Source organism: Bufo gargarizans, chromosome 5, assembly GCF_014858855.1.
Source record: "Bufo gargarizans isolate SCDJY-AF-19 chromosome 5, ASM1485885v1, whole genome shotgun sequence".
NCBI lineage: Eukaryota > Metazoa > Chordata > Amphibia > Anura > Bufonidae > Bufo > Bufo gargarizans.
In genome coordinates this window covers 368366588-368391848 of record NC_058084.1, presented here as the reverse complement: position 1 = coordinate 368391848, position 25261 = coordinate 368366588, and the positions used below count along the sequence as shown (strand labels likewise).

General features: G+C 43.6%; 1 protein-coding gene across 9 annotated transcripts in view; it reads left to right on the top strand.

Moving 5' to 3' along the window:
* Nucleotides 1–15408, top strand: part of SLC4A7 (solute carrier family 4 member 7) — a 160161-nt gene extending 144753 nt beyond the window's left edge. For 8 of the 9 annotated variants that reach the window (XM_044293050.1, XM_044293046.1, XM_044293048.1 and 5 more), the window contains 2 exons: nucleotides 4051–4158; nucleotides 10430–15408. In XM_044293050.1, coding sequence (XP_044148985.1) covers nucleotides 4051–4158; nucleotides 10430–10511 — 190 coding nt within the window. In that variant the 3' untranslated portion in view covers nucleotides 10512–15408. Of the gene's footprint in view, nucleotides 1–4050; nucleotides 4159–6571; nucleotides 6632–10429 lie in introns of all 9 variants that reach the window. The other variant, XM_044293047.1, reaches the window with a different exon arrangement.
* The last annotated feature ends 9853 nt before the right edge of the window (nucleotides 15409–25261 follow it).

Below are 25261 nucleotides of genomic sequence, written 5' to 3'. Positions count from 1 at the left end.
TTTTTCTGAAATATAATGCAAACGGATCAGTTCTAAACGGATACCATCGTTTGCATTATAGGAGCGGATCCGTCTGTGCAGATACCAGACAGATCCGCTCCAAACACAAGTGTGAAAGTAGCCTTAGTGAGCTGCAAAGGGGATCTGTCAGCAGTTCTGACGATGCTAAACTGCTGACAGCACTAGGTGGGCGCCAGGGAGAGCAATACAAACATACCTTTTGCACAGTTTGTATGATCAGTAATGGTGTGAATATAGACTTTTATTCAGTCAGATTCTGCTCCTGCAAGTGCACTGGAGGCGGAGCCTCACTGTTAAGTGCTCTCTGCATTGAGCTCTTTTACAGTGCTTTGAGTGACAGCTGTAGCATCCAACCAGGACAGCACTACAGCTGTCACTCAGAGAAAAGGCCGGGTTTGTAAAGAAGCTCAGTGCAGAGAGCACTTCACAGTGACACTGCCCCCAGTGATAACTCCTCAAATGGCATGTTGGTCCTGCTCTGCCCAGTTACTACCTAACGCGGTCTGCAGTTTTGCATGGTCAGACTTCCAATACTGTCTACCTGAAGGTGCCACTGGGGAAATAATAGGAACTAACTGTTTATTATTGAGTACAGTATGTAAAGCTGTATGCAGTTATCGCCCTTTTAATGGTGTTCGCAAGCGTAAGTTTAGATTTAACCCTGTAATTGCAGTAGATCTAAAGCTCTATCAGAAAAATGCTTCAATCTCTTCGTTGTTGAACACCTTTGTTTTTTAAAGACAAAATACCATATTTCCTACACCATAAGACGCACCTAGGTTTTAGAGGGTAAAAAATAAATCAATATATATATTTATTTATCAGACCCCCATTGCTCATCAAACCTCAGATCAGACCTCCTCTTAGACCCCCATTCCTCATCAGACCCCCTCAGATGAGACCTGAAATGAGTAAATTTACTTGCTTCTCCTGCTCTGGACGATGCTGCTACTCACATATCTAGCACACTCTGCCAGCGCCTCACTGTACTGTGACTTGACGTCACACAGCGTCTGGTCATAGTGCGCGGTTGACAAAGTCAGGTCGCAGCCTAGTGTGTGGCGCCAGCTGAAACCAGGGAGCGGTGAGTACAGCCAGCTTAAGGAGTGCTGTATTTACCATTCCGCAGTCCTACTACATAGTAGTGAGCGCTTCCATAATGAGAGTGCTTACTACAATTCGCCTCATAAGACTCATTGGCCGTTGTCCCACACTTTTGGGTGCGTCTTATGGTGCCGGAAATAAGGGTAGATATAATAGGGCATTCATTTTCATAGTAAGACTGTCTATCTTATGGTTAAAAAAAATGCTTGTTGAAGTTATCAACCCCTTCCCGACTGCCATATGGCTATATACGTGCTAATTACACATGCCCCGTGCAGCTAGCTTGTATATAAACGTTATGGCACCTCTTTAATCCAAGCGCTGCAAATCCATTGAAGTGAACGAGTCCGCATCCGAGCCGCAAAAACTGCGGCTCGGATGTGGACAAAAACAACGGCCGTGTGCATGAGGCCTAAGACGATTGGTCAAAAAATAAAAAAGCTATGGCTCTTGGAGACCCTAAAACATCAGTTTGTTTGTTTTAAAAATGCTATTGTTTAAAACTTAAATAAGGAAAAGTATACATTTTAGGTATTGCCACATCCGTAACGATCTGTTCTATAAAAATGTCACATGACCTAACCCCTAAGGTGAGCGCTGCAAAAATAAATAAATAAATAAAAACTGTTCCAAAACAACCAATTTTTTGGTCACCTTGCCCCATAAAGTGTAATAATGAATGATCAAACAATCATATGTACCTAAAAATGGTACCAATAAAAACATCAACTCTTTCTTCAAAAAACGAGCCCCTGCACAAGACGATCGGCAGAAAAATAAAAAAAATAAGGCGTTCAGAAAATGGACACACAAAAACATAATTTTTTTTTTTAAATGCTTTATTATGTAAAACGGAAACAAACAAAGAAAGTAGACATGTTTGATATAATTGCGTCTGTAACAACCTGCTCTATAAATATAGCACATGATCTACGCTGTTGGAAGAATCTTGTAAAAAAAAAAAAAAAAAAAAAATGTGCCAAAACAACCATTTTTTTTTTGTTACCTCGCCTCAAAAAAAAAAAAAAATTATATGTACCCCAAAATAGTACCAATAAAACTGGCACCTTATCCCCTAGTTTCCAAAATGGGGTCACTTTTTGGGAGTTTTTACTGTAAGGGTGCATCAGGAGGGCTTCAAATGGGACACGGCATCTAAAAACCAGTCCAGCAAAATCTGCGTTCAAAAAAACCATATGGCGCTCCTTTTCTTCTGCGCCCTGCCATGTGCTTTTACATCAGTTTACGACCACATATGGGGTGTTTATGTAAACCACAGAACCCGGGTAATAAATATTGAGTTTTGTTTGGCTGTTAATCCTCGATGTATTAAAGAAAAAAAATGAATTAATATGGAAAATCTGCCAAAAAAGTGAACTTTAGAAATGTTATCTCCATTTTCCTTTAATTCTTGTGGATCACCTAAAGGGTAACAAAGTTTGTAAAATCAGTTTTGAGTAACTTGAGGGGTGTAGTTTCTACAATGGGCTCATTTATGGGGGGTTTCCACTATGTAAGCCCCACAAAGTGACTTCAGACCTGAACTGGTCCTTAAAAAGTGGGTTTGGAAAAATTTCTTAAAATTTTAAGAATTGCTTCTAAATTTCTAAGCTTTCTAACGTCCTAAAAAAAATAAAATGACATTTACAAAAAGATGCCAACATAAAGTAGACCTATAGGGAATGTTAAGTAATAAATATTTTGAGGTATCACTTTGTTTTCATGAAGTACAATGTGTCACGAGAAAACAATCTCAGAATGACTTGGATAAGTAAAAGCGTTCCAAAGCTATTACCACATAGTAACACAGTCAGATTTTAAAAATTAGACGTGGTCACGGGGGGTATCAATGACCCTTGGTCATGAAAGGGTTAATTATGTGCACTTTCAATGTCATGAACTAACATGACCTGGATAGGTTATGAAATCTTCACTTTCTGTGAGTAAGGCTACTTTCACACTAGCATTTTGGTTTCCGTTTGTCAGATCTGTTCAGGGCTCTCACAAGCGGTCCAAAACGGATCAGTTTAGCCCCAATGCATTCTGAATGGAAAAGGATCCGCTCAGAATGCATCAGTTTGCCTCCGTTCCGTCTCCATTTCGCTTTGGAGGCCGACACCAAAACACTGCTTGCAGCGTTTTGGTGTCCGTCTGACAAAACTGAGCCAAACGGATCCGTTCTGGCACACAATTGTAAGTCTATGGGGACGGATCCGTTTTCTATGACACAATCTGGCACAATAGAAAACGGATCCGTCCTCCATTGACTTTCAATGGTGTTCAAGACTGATCCGTCTTGGCTATGTTGCAGATAATACAAACGGATCAGTTCTGAAAGGATGCAGATGGTTGTATTATCTGAACGGATCCGTCTGTGCAGACACCAAACGCGACACTGAAAGTAGCCTAAAGCTGGTTCTAGTAGTACAAGAAGATTTGTCGGCTCATGAAAGGTCCGTACTGTCTGCTGAACTCCGCTTATGGTGTACCACGCCTTTGAGTTCATATGTAAAGCATGGTAAGAAGTGGAGGATGCACTCTGTGCTCGCTAGCGTTTTTATGCAAAATTTCATGTAAGAGTCCATTTCCAATAAGTAATGCACGTTTTATCTCCAGCAATTCAGTTGACGCGGCTTCGGTGCAGATTACCAAATGGATGCAGTGCTCTGAGTGACTGATTGCCAACTTGTCCAATTCTATAATAATTAAGCCCGATACGCCTGTAATATTGGACCGTGCATTCATTCAGGATCACTAATTACTAAGCACTTGTTTCATTATGCATAATCTTTTTCTGGCATTCGCCCGCCTTGCCGCAAAGCACTTCAAAGAGAGAGAAACGGCTTCCAATCAGGGTCAGCAAAGTAACGACATTAATGCTTCTGCAGGAGCTGCTACTAACCACCATGTATGTTTATTCTCTAGCCTTGATCCATCAGTTGTAAACATATCAGATGAGATGGCAAAAACTGCACAGTGGAAGGCTCTTTCCATGAACCCTGAAAATGCCAAAGTAACCAGGTCTAACCAGAGGTAGCTATCACAAGTTGACGTTCTATGATCTAATGGCACTTCTGGTAGTAATGCATGCAATGCAGAGACACAAGTTGATATGGGAGTCTAATGCATAATGTCCAATATTTCATCACATATTTTGCTACTTTTAGCCGTTCTATTTTTATGATTCATTAGAAGTAAATGTATTTTTATCTCCAGGATTTAACAATTGATGACCTGCCCCTAGGACAGGTCATTAATATCATATTGGCAGGGGTCCATACCTTGCTGATCAGCTGTTTTAGGAGTAGCTCCGGAACCGCACAGGGACTCCACAGCTATCGCCCCTGTGTAGTGCAGCACCGCTTCCATTCACTTCAGTGGGAGCACCACTTCGATAACCAGCTCCATCCATTACACAATAGACAGAGCCGTATAGTTATGACTCCAGAAATACTTCCGAAAAGCTGATCAGTGGGGGGGTTTTGGGGTATCGGAACCACACTTATCTGATATTGATCATTTATCTTAGGAATAGGTCATTAATTATTAAATCCTGGAGAACGCCTTTAAGATGGGGTCCGAAAAACCTGCTTCTCTGCATGCACGCTGCATCAAAATTTTTATATGTGACTGTGTGACAGGTCACATCAAAGTATAGTACTCGGCGACCGAGCGTAATGTTTCTTCACCTGTGGATTGAACAGACAGTCCTTTAAAGGGACACTAAACCTAGAAAGGAATCCTAAAAGTAAACGGCAAATATAGTTGCCCTTTCTCAGTCTCCAGCACTTTCTGCATGATGCTGACACAAACAGTCTTGTAGACATCCTGCAGAGAACAAAGGGGTTAAGCTCCAGCTGATCTGCTCCATCTTCAGCTGGAGACTGAGGGACGGGGCTTAAAGGGAACCTGTCATCACCTTTGTGCTGCCCATACTAACGGCAGCATGAATTAGACACAGGCGAGTTGATTTCAGCGGTCTGTCAATTAAAAGTTAAAAATAAGTGGTTGCCGAGAACCAACATCACAATCATTGCAGATTAGACCTGGAAAAGTCCCAGCCACCTGAGAAGAGTCCTGGTCATCCATGAAGTCCTGCTCTCCTGCCCACCTGCTGATGGACTGACAGGCTTCTACTTAGTTTTCTCCCTTTCTCTCTAGGAGAGAACTGCCAATCATCAGCAGATGGGTGAGAGAGCAGGAGATTATGTATAACCAGGACTCTTCTCAGGTAGATCTGACTCTTTTCGAGGCCTGGGCTGCAATGATTATGATGCCGGTTCTCGGCAGCCACTTACTATTAGCTCATGAGTGACACACCGCTGACATCAGCATTTCTGTCACTATTTTATACTGCCCTCTGTGAGGTTGGTATACAGTTGATAACCGGTTCCCTTTAATAATCCTTTTTAGGCCAGACACAGAGGAGCGAGTTCAATGCCAGAAACGCACTGTGTGTGTAAGCACGATTTCCCATTCTAATCTCGGCTACGCTGACCGGATTGCACAGCATTATAATGATTTATAATGCGGTGTGTCCCTGCCAGACCCCAAATCTACTGAGTTGTTCTGACATAATGCTGTCGGTGTAATTCACTAGATACATGTCTGGCAGGGACACGCAGCATTCTAAATATCATTATAAAGCTGTGTGATCCTGTCAGAGGAGCCGAGGTTAGAATGGGAAATCAAGCTTACACACCCTGCGTGTTTTTGGCGTTGAACTCGCTCGTATTTGTCTGCCCTTAATCCCACTGCCGAATGGACACAACAGGGAGGATCCTCCACCTGCCACTTGTCTTACTGTCAGGCCTCATGCACACAAACCTATTTGGTTTCCGTGTCTGTTCCGTATTTATTTATTTTTTGAAGATAGGATGTGGACCCATTCATTTCAGTGGGTCTGCAAAAAAATGCGGAAATTCGTATGCAAAAAAATATAGAGCATGTCCTATTCTTTTCGTTTTGCAAACAAGCATAGGCATTGGCACACAAAAAAAAAAAGCGGATGTCATGCAGGCGTCTTCTGTATTTTTTGCAGACCGCAAAATACATGCATCCGTGTGCATGTAGCCTCAGACACAGTGTAATGAGGAGGAGGACATGGATGATCTTCAGTGTCAACTGTAATATGAGAGAAAGAAGCAGTAAAGGGAGGAGGTGCCATGTTTGTGTTTAGTGTTCCTTTAAGGCAATACATTGGAAACCTTACAATGTGATCTGGACTGAACATGAGTTGTCCTGATAAAGAAGAAAATGTACATTGAGGATAAAACGGAGTTTGACAAGATTTTACATTATGAACCGTCACATGGTATATTACGATGTATGCACACTTGACTTTGAACTTAATAATCTATTCTTTGAAATGTTTTTTTTTTTTTTTTTTTCCTGACACCCCACCCCCCCCCTATCAATTGGGCTAACACCAAATTGTCTCTGGCAGGTTGTCAAAGTAATGTAAAATCTTCATTTTTATTTTTTTTGTCAATGATGTAACGTATGGGTAAGTGATACAGTGCGTTGAAAAACACTGAGGGACATGTATAAAAGTGACTGGTTGAGGGTCTTGTTGAAGGGTTTGTCTGCACCCCCCTCCCCAAGCTAAAATTAATTAGGAGCCAGAATGTGTTTAACATACAAAATGAAAGTCACTCACCTGTTTGGTTATCCGTTCAGCGCTGAGGGTCTTGTCCCATCTGTCACATGCACCCATTCACTGGACTCGCCACGTGACACTGAGGACAGGTAATGGCTGCAGCAGTGTATGTGATGACAGACAGGGTGTGGCACCACCCACAGGGGATTCTCTGCTCTGGAATGAACAGAGGAGTGACCTTCTTTGTTCTGTTAAACCCATTCTGGCCCTTAATTCATTTTTAGCTTGTGGGGGTCAGACAACCCCTTTAAGTCCTGATTATATCTGTTTTTAGTAAACAATTGTATTTCCCATGAAATGGCAATCCTGGATCGTGTTGTCTTGGCAGACTGTATTGTTCCTCTGTTGCCCCTGAATACGTTACCACTTCTAGTAGGAATAGCAGAGGAATGGCATACTGTAGCACATGGGTCTAAGAAAAGAAGCTCCAAAATTAGGAGTTCAAAGACTACTAAAATGGATGTGTTTAGAAGTGTTCACAGATTTCCCATTTTGCAATACAGAGGGTGAAATCTGTGGCATATTTTCACATTTTGGTGTAGCAGTTACTGCTGTGGATCATCAGCTGCATTTCTATGTGTGGCAGTACCCTAATGGTCCATAAATCAATCTGCTGGCCGTAGAGCATTACTGCACTTGGTAGAAATGGTCACCGATGCCAGTATTTCCTGGACCACGCCGGGCCCCAATACAGCATGTAATAGAAGGTTCACTACCCAGATTTAATAGTACATTGTATACATGTTTCTCAGTGTCATACGCCCTAGGAACAATGGCTCTTTGCATGCAGAGTACCTGTTTGTTCTGGCATGAGCTTTCTTATGAAGGGAAATTCATTGTGTTAGTTCAGTGTAACAATGTGTTTGTTCAGCTCGCCGGACCGGACCTGAGCAATAGCTATATGACGTCCAACAGGAGCTTCCTTTATTAATAATCCAATATAAAACAGGCACACAGCATGGTTATGCAGTCCTTACTCATAACCTGATGGCATTAGAAAAGCAAAGAAGCTATATACATGTAGTTCCAAAGAAGGAGCGGAGTTATTTTGGAACTTCGTATATCTAGCTCAGGGGCGGACACAGACAGCAGAGGCCCCCTGTGCAAAGAATGTGCCTGGGCCCCTCCACCCCCCCCTGCCAAATTCTCAACCTAACCTATTCCCTCCTAACATTACATACAGCAATACAAAACATACAGGGTAAGGCCTCATGCACACGACTGTTGTCTGTTGCGGATCCGCAAAACACGGATGGCGTCCCTGTGCGTTCCGCAGCTTGTGGAACGACACGGACACCCATTGATATAACTGCTTATTCTTGTCCGCAAAACGGACAAGAATAGGACAGGTTATATTTTTTTTGCGGGGCCACGGAATGGAGCAACGGATGTGTAAAGCACACTGAGAGCTGTCCGCATCTTTTGCGGCCCCATTGAAGTGAATGGGTCCGCATCCGAACCGCAAGAACTGCGTCGTGTGTATGAGGCCTAAGGCTACTTTCACACCTGCGGCACTACGATTCATCCAGACACAAACTACAGCATGCAGTGGTTAGTGTCCCGCTGAGTCTCTGCATTTTTGCAAAATTGTGGCATGATCTGTGCCATACCCCGTCATGGTTAATGCGGCCGGAGGGCATTCTGTCTGCATCCAATGCAGTGAATTCCGGCAGGCTCTTCTCTGCTTTAACAGCCTGCCGGAATCACTAACGCTGATGTGAAAGTAGCCTAATACAGCGCTACATACCTTGTACATCCAGTGACGTTGCCGTAGCTCTCGCGGGCCCCCCTCCCGCACTGGGCCCCTGTGCAGCCGAACCAGCTGCTCAGACGGTATGTCCACCCCTGATCTAGCTCCTTTGCTTTTTTAGTGCTATCAGGTTATGAGTGGGGACTGGTGTCGGTCTGAAACGCATAAACCAGATAGCGGTTTGTCCGTTTATACTATGGCTGCATACCCGACCTGTTGATGTGCTGTGTGCCTGTTTTTATATTGGATCACATGGATGCAGTGCTGAGCTTCTGTCAGACTTCATATAGCTATATCTTGGTAGCCAACCATGTAAAAAAATATAAATGTGGGCCCTTAACATAATTTGCCTGATACGTATGTGTTCACATTCCTTCCTCACAACTTACTAAACGTGTCGTGTGTAATGAATGACTTCTCAGACTTTTTTCCAGTGTGTGCATATGTTAGAAGTTTTGGATAATGGCATGTGAATGGCCACGTATGAGATACAGCTGTAAATTCACTACTCTGCTAACACACATGGGTTGTCAATTTACTTCTTTGACAGGGGGAAAGAGAGGTCTGTACGGCTGCACTACATGTTCAAGTCTAATTTATCCTAAACCTGCTTGATGAGGTGGCAGCGAGGTCTCTAAGCAGGGCAGTTAAAGGGGTTGGCACTACCCTAGAAAACCCCCTCATGTCTTACCTAAACATTCCAGTTCAGTGTACCCCACTGCCCATAGATCCAGCCTGTAATCCGCAGCCTCTGTGTCCATGGCAATTAAAGGGGTTGTGTCACTTCAGCAAATGGCATTTATCATGTAGAGAAAGTTACTACAAGGCACTTGCTAATGTATTGTGATTGTCCATATTGCCTAGTTTTTCCATCACATTGTACACGGCTTGTTTCCATGGTTACGGCCACCCTGCAATCCATCAGTGGTGGCTGTGCTTGCACAATATAGGAAAAAGTGCTGACCTCTCCGGTGGCCAGGACTGTGGGAGCGCGCATAGGCACACATGCCCAGCAGTTCCCGTCCTGGCCACCTATTATCTTCGCTGCAGCGGTGGTCGTAACCCCTGGATATGAGCAGTATGTAATGCCATGTAAAATGGAGGCAATATGGACAATCACAGTACATTAGTAATTGCCTTCTGTTAACTTTCTCTACATGATAAATGCCATTTGGTAAAGTGAGACTACCCCTTTAATGTTCGGCAGTCACATGATTAACCCAAGTGACTGCTGTCCCGGATGCATCCTCTTCTGCGCTTGCACATGCACAGATACATGCAGCAAAACCTGTGGTGTATGCACGTGCGCTGCATGTTTATAGGGCAGCAGAGGATGCATCCAGAGCAGCAGTCACATGGGTGAATTGTGTGACCGCCGCCATCTTGATTGCCACGGAGGCAGCAGACACTGAACCTGGCAGCTCACATACGATATGAGGGGGCTTGGGGTTTCCTAAGCTAATACCCACAAGGTTAGGGCATCGAAAAAAAGGAACTTTGTTTCCCTTCGTTTGAACAGCGAGTCTATTTATCCAGAAGATGAAAAGAAAAAATCCTAAGGCAATTTTTGTTTGCCGCAAATTAGTCATGCCCATGTAATAGTGCAGGAGGCAGCCGAGTGGCAGGACAAAGTGCCATCCTATGACAGCATTCAGTCTTTGATCACCGCAGTCGGGGCTTTGATGTAATGATATACTTGCGCTCCTCTGTACACTGATTTTTCTGGATTGACTTTCTGATTGATATAACGTTACGTGCCCAGTTTATTCCAAATGTGTGTGTGGAGGATAATCATATTTTCTGCGGGCACACTGTACATTGTCATGTTTAAGGTCGATCTGCTGTCGTGGACGTCTTATCATGCTGATTGATTGAATATCTGCTTATCTTCTCAGTCCTGACAAACCAGTTAGTGTGAAGATCACCCTAGAAGATGAAAGTTTCCGAAAATACGTGGATGCCGAAACCTCCTTATAGAACCCCCATCAAGAAGACGAGCGTGGAAAGAAGCGTGTGCGAGATTGTATGTGACGTGTGTGAATGTACCTCGCGTGGCTATCAGACCATCAGTGCGTGACAACATTTCCAGAATACTGTATGTGCGCCGGATAAATTATTAGCACTGTAAATACTGTATAGGATCTCAGGCGGGCTGTCTGCACAGGATGATCACTCGGCAATTATTTATTCAATAGGAATTTTTATAGAATTCTTTTTAATTGTATATTTAATAACCTGTCATCAAGCAATAGTGTTAAACCCGAACCATCGGGCAGTTCTCCATATGTCATTCCCATGTTCATGTATAATGCAGAGCTGTTGTGCTTTTTATTCAATTTTTTTTTTAAGTCCTAATTTGCTTGGATGGAATCATTAGCCAAACCTGCCAGTAGGGTCACCATAGGACGGTGGATTTTATCTTCAGTTGACAAAAGAACAAAGCAGAGAAGTCATTGCTTATACAGAGCACTTTGGCCTTCCATACCCCTAAACGCGTGCTGTAAGATGCCAGTTACCTCAGATGAACCATATTCCCCCCCGGCATGGCCACACTGTGTATTGGTGCCACCCAGCATTAATATAATGGCTCCGATGTACGGCCCGTCGTTTATTCTGTGTAATGGCTAGGCTGGCACTCTGGTTTGACATGAGTCAATTAACTCAGGATATTTGTGCAATAAGCCACGTCATATTATCATTTTAATTTTTTCGCCAAGTTTGCTACTAAGTAATGATGTGGCAATTTAACTTTAGCTGCTCATATATCAAGCTTTCACGCACATTGTACCCCAGGGGCAATCATTAGTGATTTCTGCAGTACGATAATGAAAGTATCCTATTGAATTAGAAAATGACACTACACTACACCTTATTATGAGAAAAACGGTCAGTCTGCTGATTTCTTAAAGAGGATGGGCCACAAAATAGGTGATTAATTGTATGATCACGGGGGCAACCTCTAGGTCCCAAGGTGGGGTTCCCTGTGTAGTGCACATGTCATCTCTGCTCCATTCACTACTTTGGGATTAGTTGAGATAGCCAAGTGCTTCACTCCGCAGTCCCATAGAAGGGAAAAGAGCGGTGGCCACACATACACGCTGTCACTCCACTCGCGTAGGAGATTCGGGAACCCCTGCTCTTATCATTTGGATCTCCACCACTAAACAAAGTTTGTGGGCCAGACCATGTAAATGGACAGTCGTACCCCCAGTCCTGATTTGGAGGTATCCAATAAGTAAAGGGCCTATTACACTGCCCTATTTTCAGGCAGTTTTCTCGAACAAGCGTGTACTTGAGGCTCCATTATGGGCAGCACATCTCCTTGTGTAATCAGGGACGTGCCGCAATACAACGGAAGGGGCAAGGAAAGATCGCCATAGCAATCATTCCTCCCCATACACTTTGCATCAGACAGTGTAATAGGCCGATGCAAATGAGCGCTGATTTAATGAGTTTATCATCGAACAGCCTTCATCTTGCCCAGACATCACTGTAAGGGCTCATGCATACGACCGTATGTTCGGTCTCTATCCGATCCGCATCGTGCATTTCAACAGGGCTGCAGAAGATTCATACAGCACCCTGTGTGCTGTCCATTCCACAGCCTCGTAAACCAGATGAAACGTGTCCTATTCTTGTCTGTTTTGCGGACAAGGTAGGAAATCTCTATTCAAGTGAAAGAGAAAATGGCAGCATGCACACAGCCGGGATCCGTGTTTTTCAGATCCCCGATTTGTGAACCGCAAAACGCTTAATGGCCGTGTGCATGAGCCCTAATAGGAGCTTTACACTTTAAGAACTAGACATCTAGCGGCATTGTAGCAGAGGCTTCTCTCTTCCTTCTTCTTCGCATTCTCAAGTAAATTGGGGGATTAAGACAACCATATACATACCAAGACATGAATACATGTATAAAAAGCTAGGGTGTGGACCCATGCTGAAATCTAATAATCAGAAATCCAGATTTACTTACCGTTTCTCAACAAATAAAAGCAAACCTGTAAGCAGTATTACCTGATTACACGTAGTAGGAATCCAGTACCTGCCTGTCACATTACAACGCAGTCATTAGTCTCAGTGGAGTATATCGAATAGCCCTGCCATCAGTGGAGACCACTGCTCAGATAATCCTGCTATTTCTAGGTGGCTATTCACACTATCTACAAGTGTTGTGTGTGACTTGTAGCCTATGTAGAAAGGACATGTATTTCAGTACATAGGGAGAGCTCCCTCCTTTCTTCACATATTGCAGAGAGGTGTAGCGGATTGACATAAAGTTAAAGGCTATGAACACCTTTAGGAGCAATTTGTTTTATCATTGCATTTAGCTCATTTTGGGCCAAAAAGCTATTTTTTTTTTTGTTGATCTTTAGTAAACATTTTGAACGGTTTCTATTTTACTATCTTCACTTTCAGTGTACCTGCAGACTACTGCTTTGTGTGTTAACAGAATCCGTCAGGGGCTTTCTCTGACGACTCCATGTGTAGCCCTCATCTCTGAACTCCTGACAGCTCGGAAAACACTCATTGTAGCTCAATTCTTATCAGACTGAAAAGAGTGCTTATGAGCGGTCAGGAGTTCAGATGTGGGTGCGGCCACATGTTCAGGGTTTCTGATGCAGTTTTTGAAGTATCTTTAATACTTTCACTTCTCCTGATTTTTACTTAAAAAAAAAAAAAAAGAGTGCACCATAAAATGTGAGAAAGTATTAAAGATGCTTCAAAAACTGTATCCGAAAACCTGAAAGTGTGGCTGTACCCTAAGAGCCACATATTGAGCCGTCAGAGCAGCTCCCTGGCTAAAACTGAAATAGTCTGCAGATACACTGAAAGTGAAGGCTGTAGAACAAAGTGTTGAATAATTTTATTAAAAACCAAAAGAAGTTTATCAGCCCAAAATGAGTAAAATGCATTGATAAAAAAATGCCACCAAAGACTTTTTTTGTGCAATTCCACTGCTCACTTTTAGGGAAAGACTAAAGACACCCATACACATTAGATAAACCTCTGCCAAACTCGAGATTTTGGTGGGACCAGTCAGGGATCTAATGTGGACACTCCCCCCGACAGCAGATTTTTGGGGGGTCTAGGGTGGTAAGAGGAGGTATGTTAAGGTTCAACATGCCTGATCCATTGTATGGGCATTAAGTGAGCAGCATCCGCTTACACTCCTCTCCCTGCTGTGAACATGTGTATAGCCAGCGCAAAGAGAACCTCCACCCTTTATCATGTCTTTTTTGCTGAATAATTTTTTAATATATTTTTAAAGTGATCAAAGATCATTTTTTTCTGATGCCGAGCTCAAACTTCTCTGCATAGCTATGATACATTTCTTACTGCAACAACCACCAGGGGGAGCTCAGGCTTCTACAGCATGCTGTGCTATGATTTAGTTATATATATGGTATGCGGTGGACTGTACTCCACCTATGGGTGTCTGCAGGCAACTTTTTGTCACTGGAGGGAAAAAACAGACTAGCACAAAATGAAGGACCCATTCAGAAACAAAATGGTGGTCAGTAGTGGACATTGACTTTAGGCTAAACCCAAATACTCCCATTAGTTCTGTGTACCACCTTGCAGCAAAATGGTTGTGTGTAGTTGTGATGGGCGGTTTGGTTTGTCTGCCATCTATGGCTTTCTAGCCGCAGCATTAGTAGTGTCCGCCACTATACCGTGAAATGGAAACTGTATTGCTGTGAATATAAATTCAAATTTAACAAAACCTCCATCTGTCTTCTGCGGTACAGCCGCCATCACATTTACCATCATTACTTTTTCTCTCATTTCCTCCATCATGCTTCTTCTGTACTTAGAAATGGTCTCTATTCTGTGCAGGAAAACAATTGATTATGTATTTTTACAATAATTGTTGTTCTTATATGTAAGACGTTATGTTCCTTTTTGAATTTTGTCTTAGTTTTGTAACTTTGTATTTCTCCTTTTGATTTTAACGACCTTTCGGATTAGTTGGATACATGCTGGCTGCTTTATTTGCTCACTGTAGGCTGGCATTTCACCCTTGGTCGATTTGAGACTTGTGGATTCAATATGCTGTGTCCCACTGACTCTAAGACCAGGACATCCAAATTGGTTACATGGCCTTTTTATTCTTTCCCAGTTTCATATCTAAATGTCAATTAAAAAGGCTGTTGACCGAGGTCATACATTTGTAGAAGTATTTCCTATAGCCAAACCTCTAAGATTCCATGAAGTAGGTGAGCGGATGGGATTTTTGCCTGTGTGGAATAATCCATAATCTGTTGGTATGTTTACACTTCACGGCCCCCCTGTGTAGGTCGTTAATAAATGCGGTTTTTAATTTAAGTATTTTTGTATATTTTAGTATACGGATTAAATGGGTGATACGAGTGTGATACTTGGTGCATTGAACGTTATGAACTTGAAACGTGGAAGATTTTACCTGCAGCTTTTGTCTTTTTTTTTTTCTTTTTCTTTTTTTTCCATGACGATACAAACGACAATTTCTTCTTTTCTCCTGTTTCCACTTTAGTATCTTGAATACAACCGTGTTGTCTTCCATTGTTTGGTTAGCGTACCTGAACATAGCCAGACATTTAGTATTTATTATACTGAAGACGTATATGAAAGCACAGCACCATTTTTATTTTATTTTTTGTATTGAAAATAGTGTGTTCTTCTTTTTGTAACAAAATCCAAAGCAAGTTCCAAAACCATAAATTATATTTTGTTAGTTTTTATGACAGATATGTGAGTTTCTTGTTTTACCTGAGATGTGAAAACCCTGCCTTTATAATCTGTTGGAAAACTTAGAAAATACAAACTATATTTTGTAATGTTAAAAAGAAAACAAAGTTGATTGAAAGCAATAAAAGTCTACTGAAATTTCTAAGTGGTGCCTCTGTGTGTTTTATTTAGCACAAAAGTACATTCCTGAAAGTTTACTGTTAGCAAGGTGACCTTTTCTATACACAATCATGATCACATTGGATAAAAAGAATACTGTAGGCTCCATCTAGTGGTGACCGCAGGCAGCCAGAATCGTATCATTTAAAGGGGTTGTTTCACAAGGCACTTACTAATGTATTGTAATTGTCCATATTGACTCCTTTGCTGGCTTGATTCATTTTTCAATCGCATTATACACTGCTCTATCCGCAGTCCAGCAGCGGTGGTTGTGCTTGCACACTATAGGAAAAAACACAGGCCTGTGCGCACTCAACACTCCTGGCCACCAGAGAAGTGTATAATGTGATGGAAAAATGAATCCAGCCAGCAAAGGAGGCAATATGGACAATCGCAATATATTAGTCAGTGGCTTGTATTAGCTTTACAGCAGTTTTGGGGGAGAAGATGTCTAGAAGGTTGGAGGAGTGTTTAAACTAGGGACTGGGGGAGGGTAATTACATTATAGGAGGGGAAGATAGTGCAGATGGAGACCGGGGGCAAAGCAATGGGACTGGGGGAGGAATGGAAGGAGGGACTAGAACAATTCATAAGAAAAGATGTAGGGTAAAAAATATACATAAATCTCTCAATTACATGTATACTAATGCCAGAAGCCTGACTAATAAAACTGGTGAACTGGAATTAGTGATGTGTGAGGAGGACTATGAGGTAGTGGGAATAACTGAGACATGGCTGGATGATGGCTGTGACTGGGCGGTTAATGTACAGGGTTACAGTCTGTTTAGAAAGGATTGTCAAAACCGGAGAGGGGGAGGGGTCTGCCTTTATGTAAAGTCCGGTCTAAAGCCCACTTCCCGGGAAGATATGTGAGGGACATGAACATGTGGAGTCACTGTGGGTAAAAATACATGGAGGCAAAGGCAATAATAAATTCTAATAGGAGTTTATTATAAGCCACCTAATGTACCAGAGTCCACAGAAAATCTACTTCTTGGGCTCCATTCAGACGTCCGTAGAATGGGTCCGCATCCGTCCGCAAATATCCGGAACAGGTGCGGACCCATTCATTCTCTATGGGGCAAGAAGAGATGCGGAGAGCACACTATGTGCTCTCTGCATTTTCAGAGCGCGGCCCCGATCTTCCGGTCCACAGCGCCGCATAAAAAATAGAGCATGTCCTATTCTTGTCCGCAAGAATTGGCATTTCTATGGGGGTGCCGGCCGGGTGTATTGCGGATTCGCAGTGCACTACGGACGTCTAAATGGAGCCTAAACGAGATAGACGAGGCGGCAGATCATAATGAGGTGGTTATTATGCGGGACTTCAACTACTGAGATATAAACTGGGAAACTGAAACCTGTATATCTCATAAAGGAAACAGGTTCTTGGCAATAACCAAAGACAATTACCTCTCCCAACTGGTTCAGGATCCGACTAGAGGGATGGCCATACTGGACTTGGTATTAACCAATAGGCCTGACAGAACAACAGACGTGCAGGTTGAGGGACACCTGGGAAATAGTGACCACAAAGTAATAACCTTCCAATTATCATTCTAAAGAGTGTTTCTTCAGGGATGAACAAAAATACTAGACTTCAGAAAAGCTAAGTTTAGCCAACTAGGAGAGGCCATAGGCCTAACTAACTGGGACAAAGTCCTCAAAAATAAAAATACTGCCAAAAAATGGAACATTTTTAAAAGCATCCTAAAAATCTAATTGTGAGAGGTACATACCTTATGGGAATAAAAGGGTAAGTAACAAGGAAAAACCAATGTGGATAAATAGAATTAAAGAAAGCAATAAATGACAAAAAAACGGAACAACGTATTCGTGAAAAACGGACTGCAAAACACTGAAAAAGCCATACGGTCGTGTGAAAGGGGCCTTAGGGAGAGCTGAGCATAGGAAGGGACAGACAGTGTAGGGATTGTAATAGGAAGATTTTTATACAAAAAACTTTTCAGAGACCCAAAAGTCCTTTTAAGGACTATTGTGTGTGACAGCAGCATTATATATTTTTAGCGCATCCTGCACTAAATACCGAGTATTAGGCCGCTGCGGACAGTTAAATTATTTGCACCACATCTCCTGTGTAAAGTGTGCACACCCCTAAAATATCAGCGACATCCAGTGTACTTTTTCAATAGACTGGGTCCGCTTCTGACAGTGACCTTACCAGGGCCACATCTGCAGTGTAACGTGTGCGCTTCAAAAAAAATTCTGTGACATACAGTGTACTTTGTCAGCTTTAAAACCATACTCTCCCTGGAACCCAAAGACTTTGGTTTCTGAAAGCAGCTCGGCGGGTCATGGGAATAACGCTGCCGGAACTACAACGGTATCTGATCGTAGACAATATACTGACCCTGGTATCCGTGGGGAGGGAGGAAGGGACGACTCCCTGACATACGTTTTGCCTTGGCTTTATCCAAGGGAAAGCTAAGGCGAAACGTACGTCAGGGAGTCGTCCCCTTCCTCCCTCCCCACGGATACCAGGGTCAGTATATTGTCTATTTGTCTTGGTCAGTGGTTGTCCATATCACTCTAACTGCTGTTAGTTACACTTACCGGGATTTTCCTGAGTTGGAGCTACGGAGTTTGGACCATATTTATAGAGGAACCTGGGTGTGTTCTGGCTATGAGAGATGAGTATTGGATCCTCTTTTGTTGTACCGTGCCATGGATGATTGCACTATATTTTATAATATAGGCACTTTACTATGTGTTACTCATTGATGTGCATGTATCATCTGTATATGTATAATGGATCCATCATACTTATGTGGGGGGAGGGGTGATTCTTGCTCTGTAGCTCTTACCCGCTAATTTTACATTGTATATTTTTTGTGCAATAATTATGTGAAATAAAGATACCTTTTCTATATTGCATGTGTGGTTCTATTTTGTGGTTTAGTCAGTTTTCTAATATATATATATATATATATATATATATATATATATATATATATATATATATATATATATATATATATATTGTATATTTAAAATTCTGCTCACAGACCTTGATTATATCCATCGTGTTGCCTCTACCTAAATCAATCATCTGAGCTACATCTCCTATTTAAAGTGTGCGCATCCCTAAAATATCTGTGACATCCAGTGTACAGTACTTTTTCAATAGACGGTGTCCGCTGCGGACAGTGACATTAGCTGCGCCACATCTCTAGTGTCAAGTGTGCGCATCCAAAAAATATCAGTGACATCCAGTGTAATTTTTCCGTAGACGGTGTTTGCTGCGGACAGTGACATTACCAGGCCACATCTGCAGTGTAACGTGTGCGCTTCAAAAATGTATCTGTGACATACTGTGTACTTTGTCAGCTTTGAAACCTTACTGCCCCCGGAACCCAAAGACTTTGGTTTCCCGGAAGCAGCTCGGCAGGTCATGGGAATAACGCCGCCGGATTAATGGTCGTATCTACGACTGTATCTGATCATCTTCGAACCTCGGATTTTCGTTTTTGATTAATGAATACCTTCTTGGCAAATGCTTTCGCTTTGGTTCTTCTTGCACCGATCCAAGAATTTCACCTCTAGCGGCGCAATACAGATGCCCCCGGCCGCCCTTCTTAATCATGGCCCCAGTTCTGAAAACCAACAAAATAGAACCAGACTCCTATTCCATTTTTCCTAGCTGAAGTACACTACTTTGAACACAATTTTTTTAATGGTCAGCTAAGCAGCAGGCCCTCAACCATAATGTTTTAGAGGGTCAGCTCACCTGCAGGCCCTCGCATATAATTTTTTAGATGGTCAGATCACCTGCAGCCCCTCGCATATAATGTTTGAGGGTCAGCTCACCTGCAGGCCCTCACCTAATTATACCTAATAGGTAATTTGCGCGCATGCTGCCTTGCTTGGATGTGGTAGCCGTTTCTCAGGCTCCCTCTCCGGAATCGAACACTGATTCCCCCTTACCCGTGGTTGGCGCAGAAGATAACATCAAAAGTTGATAGGGCAGACATCTGAATGGATGGTCGCCATCACGGGGACGTGCGATCGGCCCCAGGTTACCTAGAGTCACCAAAGTGGCAGCAGGCCCTCGCCCATAATGTTTTAGATGGTCAGCAGGTGCTTGCTCCAAATGTTTTTAAGGGGCACCATCAGGCCATCAATCATAATTTTTCAAGGATGTGTATGATGCCCTCATTTATGTGTAATAAAGGGTGTATTGGAGTGCTGGTTCCTTGTAATTTTTGGCAGCCCTTTCACTTAGTGCATAGGCTTTGAGTGTAGGAATCCCACTACATGAACTATTGTACCACAATGTGAATGATGCCCTCCTTTATGTGATATACAGGTTGTATCGGAGTGCCTCTTCCTTGTAATTGTTGGCAGCACTTGCACTTTATATACAAGTAAATATACAGGAAAGAATGTTTCCTAACAATTTTTCCTCTAAAATCGATTTTATCTTCAGTTTTGTGTGTATTATTGTCAGTCTGTAAAAGTGACGTACTACTCGGACTACATGCATCCAGACATCCTCCCCATGCATGCTGTTCTCGAACCATTTCGGTGGTGTTTCCATCAATTGCTGACCTTTTACTATGAACCAGGCACCCTCCTCTCTTCAGAGCAGGGGGTGCCTGGTTTAATGCTCGGGTTCTCCCATTGACTTCCATTATACTCGGGTGCTCGGTAGAGCACCCGAGCATCGCCATGTGTTCCGCCTGACCACCGAGCACTATGGTGCTCGATCAACACTAGTAATCATTAAAACCAGAGTACCCCTTTATGTGTGGGCTCCAGTTCCTAAAAGCGTTCTCCAGGAATTAACAAATTGAAAATACTTAAATATTACTTATATTATGTGTGCATGAGGCCTTAAAAGGGGGTTCTCCAGGAAATCAGAAAATAAAATTGCCGAAAATACTTAAATATTACTTTATTATAAATATATTCCCAGATACATTTTATTAGTTATAATGGCTCATTTTGTATAGGGAGCAATCATCAGAAGAAATAAAATGTCCGCCATCCTATTAGTACACACAAAACCTGTCCTAATCACACAGGAGGACAGGTTACTTCAGAACACTGAAATAAAGAGCTGTCTTGTCCTCCTCTCTGCTCTGCTTGTTAGGGATCCTGAATACAGCTGATTTTCTGTGGAAATTGAGTTTATGAGGAGACATGAAGTCCAGAGTGGATGGACAGGACAGACTGTGGTAATGTGTTGCTGTGGTAATGGAGACTGTATTAGTATTTAGGAATATGTTTATAAGGCTACATGCACACGACCGTTGTTTTGGTCCGCATCCGAGCCGCAGTTTGATGCGGACCCATTCACTTCAATGGGGTTGCAAAAGATGCGGACAGCACTCCGTGTGCTGTCCGCATCCGTTGCTCCGTTCCGTGGTCCGCATAAAAAAATATAACCTGTCCTATTCTTGTCCGCAAAACGGACAAGAATAGGCAGTTATATCAATGGCTGTCCGTCCCGTTCCGCAAATTGTGGAACACACACGGATGCCATGCGTGTTTTGCGGATCCGCAATTTGCGGACCGCAAAACACACAACGGTCGTGTGCATGTAGCCTAATAAAGTAATATTTTTATTTCCTAAATGCCTGTAGAACCCTCTTTAAGGCCTCATGCACACGACCGTATTTTTTGTCCGCATCCGGTCTGCATACTGTGTGCTGTCCGGATCCGAATGTCCGTTATGCAGCTGCACAAAGACAGAACATTTCCTATTCTTGTACGTATTGCCTACTATAGACATATCTACAAGAGTGCAGAATGGTAAAGTGCAAGGTGGACACGACCAGGTTGCGTGTTTTGCAGAACAGCAGTTTGCAGACTGCAAAACAGTCGTGTGCATGAGTCCCAAAGGCTTGTTCAGAGGACCGTATGTGTTTTGTGGTCTACATATTTCAGATCTGCAAAACATGGATACCTGCTTTGCGTGTTCCGCATTTTGCGGAACGGGCAGCACTATGATAAATGCCTATTCTTTTTTTGCGGGGCCATGGATCAGAAGTACAGATGAGTACAGCACATGGTGTGGTGTCCACATCTATTGCGGCCCCATTGAAATGAATATGTCTGCATCCGTTCCGCACACAAACAGACTGTCGTTTGAATGGCCTTCTGTGAAGATGAGTCAGCAGCTTGTGTAGCATCCATCTTGTCCATTGTTTCTGGGAAATTCTTTAAACTTCTCCACAGCCGCTCAGTCTTTATTACAGGTCATTTTGTTCCTCAGGCGATGCCGTCTTCTCAGACCTGTCAGGGGGAATGATGGATGATCTACCCAGACAGGATTCTGAAGACACAGACCCTGTGTGGGAGCATGTCAAGCGCTCAGCTACTCACCTTATAAATCCCAGATGTGATGTCATCCCTATGTGTGACTATGGCAGTTGGTAACTGACAGAAGTGGTGACAGGAGGTTTGACACCTGACAGATATCTGCCGTTAGGGCCACGTCAGGTATACATACATATATAACATAGCTGGAAGATCCTGCTGAAATCAGTAGGCTTGTCTGGTTTCATGATATTGATGACCTTCCTGGGGTCTGATTCCCGGCTCCCCGCTTATCAGCTGGTTTGAAGGAGCTGCGGTGGTCATGTGAGCACTGCGTCCTCGACCGTGTTTACCTACACACCGTCTACATTGTAGTGTCGGTGCAGTGTCATCTCTTCTCATTAGTGACTTTATCTGCACGCTGTCTACAGCTTTTCATCAAACATTGACGCGTGTTGCAGCCCTTTCTAACAGCTGATGGCGGGGGGTGCCACAGTCACTTCACACCGATCCGATATTTTTATATCCACATCCTGAAACGGGAATACTCTTTTAAGGCCAAAGGAGACAGAAATGGAGCAATGCAACAGCTAGAGCACCAACTAGAGATGATCCAATTTTTTTTGATAATAGGAATATGCAACATGTTTCGGCGACCACACCTCTTCTTCAGACTGCTTGTCTGCTTACACCAACGTCAAACAAATTGCGGTCCGCAAAACACAGATGCCGCCTGTGTGCGTTCTGCAATTAACGGAACAGGCCGCCCATAATAGAAATGCCTGTTCTTGTCTGCAAGACGGACATAATTTTTGCGGGTCCATGGAACGAAGCAACAGATGTAGACAGCACACATCTTTTGCGGTCCCATTGAAGTGAATGGGTCCGCATCCGAGACTCAAAAAAAAAAGCTTGGATGCGGCACCAAACCACGTTCGTGTGAATGTGCCCTTAGTCCGAAGAAGGGGTGCAGTCCCTGAAACGCGTCGTATATTCCACCATTGTCATCCAGATCCGTGTAACTTATAACAACTCTCCAAGGTGAGAGCATAACCTACAGCTTTTAATTTGGATGCGGTTTTGTCAGTTTTGGCTCTGCTTCTCTATGTAGCGCACAGCCATGTGTGTGTTTTTTCCTAGTGCCTCAACCCATTTAGGGCTCATGCACGCGGCCATAGCCGTTTTTGTGGTCCGCAAAGCACTGATACCCTCCGTGTGCATTCTGCAGTTTGCAGATCTGGACATCCTGCCCTCTACTAGAACTGCCTATTCTTGTACGCAAAATGGACAAGAATAGGATATGTTCTATTATTTTTTTATTTGCGGAATGGACATATGGATGCGGACAGCACATGGCCCTACTGAAGTGAATGAGTCCGCATGCGAGCCTATGTTCGTGTGCATGAGCCCTTAAAGGGGTTGTCCTATGACTAATGTAAAAAATGAAAATCGGACATCATATAGCACATGACAATACCTTCCAAACAAAGCTAGAACCAGTCCTGTACCTGACATGGATCCAGAGATCCCCCCATTCATTGTTCTGCTAGATTTGTATCAAGCTGACAGCTCAAGGGAAATGTCTTTTCTGCTGGAGCTAAGGGGGCGTGTCCATTCTGCTGGAGCTCTCCTCCTATCACAGCTCTGGAGGCAGTTGAAGGATGAAACTGAGCATGTGCGGCCTTCTCAGTGAGGAGGTCAAAGAAATAAGAAAAAGAACAAACAGCAGGTGGCGCTGTACAGATACATTTTATTGGATAACTCAGTGGCCATGCTAAATTTTTTATTACAAGAAATTACAAAAGTATTCAGATCCAGGTGCTGGTTTGAAAACTGTAGAATATTTTTTGTGGGACCACACCTTTAAGGCATTACGCATCCATACTAATGGCCATGTGGGTTCTGCGTCTGTTTCTTTACAACCTTTTGACATCCGACCACAATTTATTTGTAATCGATGCAGAAAATCTGGGTAATCCTAAAGGGTTCACTTACTTTTTCTTGCAGCTGTAAGAAGTCAAATTGAGACTTAGTGAAACGGATAACGTCAAGTCTCCCCTGGCATTGCCCACCCTGCAGAACGTGTACCCAGTAGATGAACATAGTGCAGGCTGCACTGGGGGAGAGTCTGTTGCACCAATCAAACCGCAGGGCAGATGTACTAATCCTGCAGACGGTGGGACTTAGGCGGAAGATGCGCCAAATGTATCAGTGGCTGATGCTGGAGGATAAATGCATGGCTGCACACCACCTACTGGTTGGCTTACTGTGAGCAGTTTTGACACGTTACATGTTGGGCCACACCACTTTTTGACAAGCCATGCCACCTTTTCCTCCATTCCATGCCCACATTGTATGAAAAATGCAAAAAGTGTCTCCATCACTTAATGTGCGCCCAAATTCTGTCTCCATATTGATTAGTATGCTGGACTCTGGGAAAGCTGGTTGAAGAGCTGCAAGCCTCCCAGCCATCCCCGATCCTGCAGGACAGTCCTGAATTTTCTCCTCTGTGCCGTGACTTACATACATGTGAATGCTGTCAGATACCTGCTTCACCATCTCACTGCTGCCAATCATTCAGAGCAGGCAGGTGCCCGAACCACAGCCCTGCTGTGCACCATTCATCGGGAGAATCTTCTATAGATGAATATTCACACTGTGTGGGGGGCTCTTATAGGGGCTCATACTGTGTGTGGGGCTCTTATAGGGGCTCATACTGTGTGTGGGGCACTTATAGGGGCTCATACTATGTGTGGGGCACTTATAGGGGCTCATACTATGTGTGGGACAGTTATAGGGGCTCATACTGTGTGGGGGGCACTTATAGGGGCTCATACTGTGTTTGGGGCAGTTATAGGGGCTCATACTGTGTGTGGGGCACTTATAGGGGCTCATACTGTGTGGGGGGCAGCTATAGGGGCTCATACTGTGTGTGGGGCAGCTATAGGGGCTCATACTGTGTGTGGGGCAGTTATAGGGGCTCATACTGTGTGGGGGGCTCTTATAGGGGCTCATACTGTGTGGGGGCACTTATAGGGGCTCATACGGTGTGGGGGCACTTATAGGGGCTCATACTGTGTGGGGGGCACTTATAGGGGCTCATACTGTGTGGGGGGCACTTATAGGGGCTCATACTGTGTGTGGGGCACTTATAGGGGCTCATACTGTGTGTGGGGCAGTTATAGGGGCTAATACTGTGTGGGGGGCTCTTATAGGGGCTCATACTGTGTGGGGGGCACTTATAGGGGCTCATACTGTGTGGGGGGCACTTATAGGGGCTCATACTGTGTGGGGGGCACTTATAGGGGCTCATACTGTGTGGGGGGCACTTATAGGGGCTCATACTGTGTGGGGGGCACTTATAGGGGCTCATACTGTGTGGGGGGCACTTATAGGGGCTCATACTGTGTGGGGGGCACTTATAGGGGCTCATACTGTGTGGGGGGCACTTATAGGGGCTCATACTGTGTGGAGGGCAGTTATAGGGGCTCATACTGTGTGGGGGCACTTATAGGGGCTCATACTGTGTGGGGGCAGTTATAGGGGCTCATACTGTG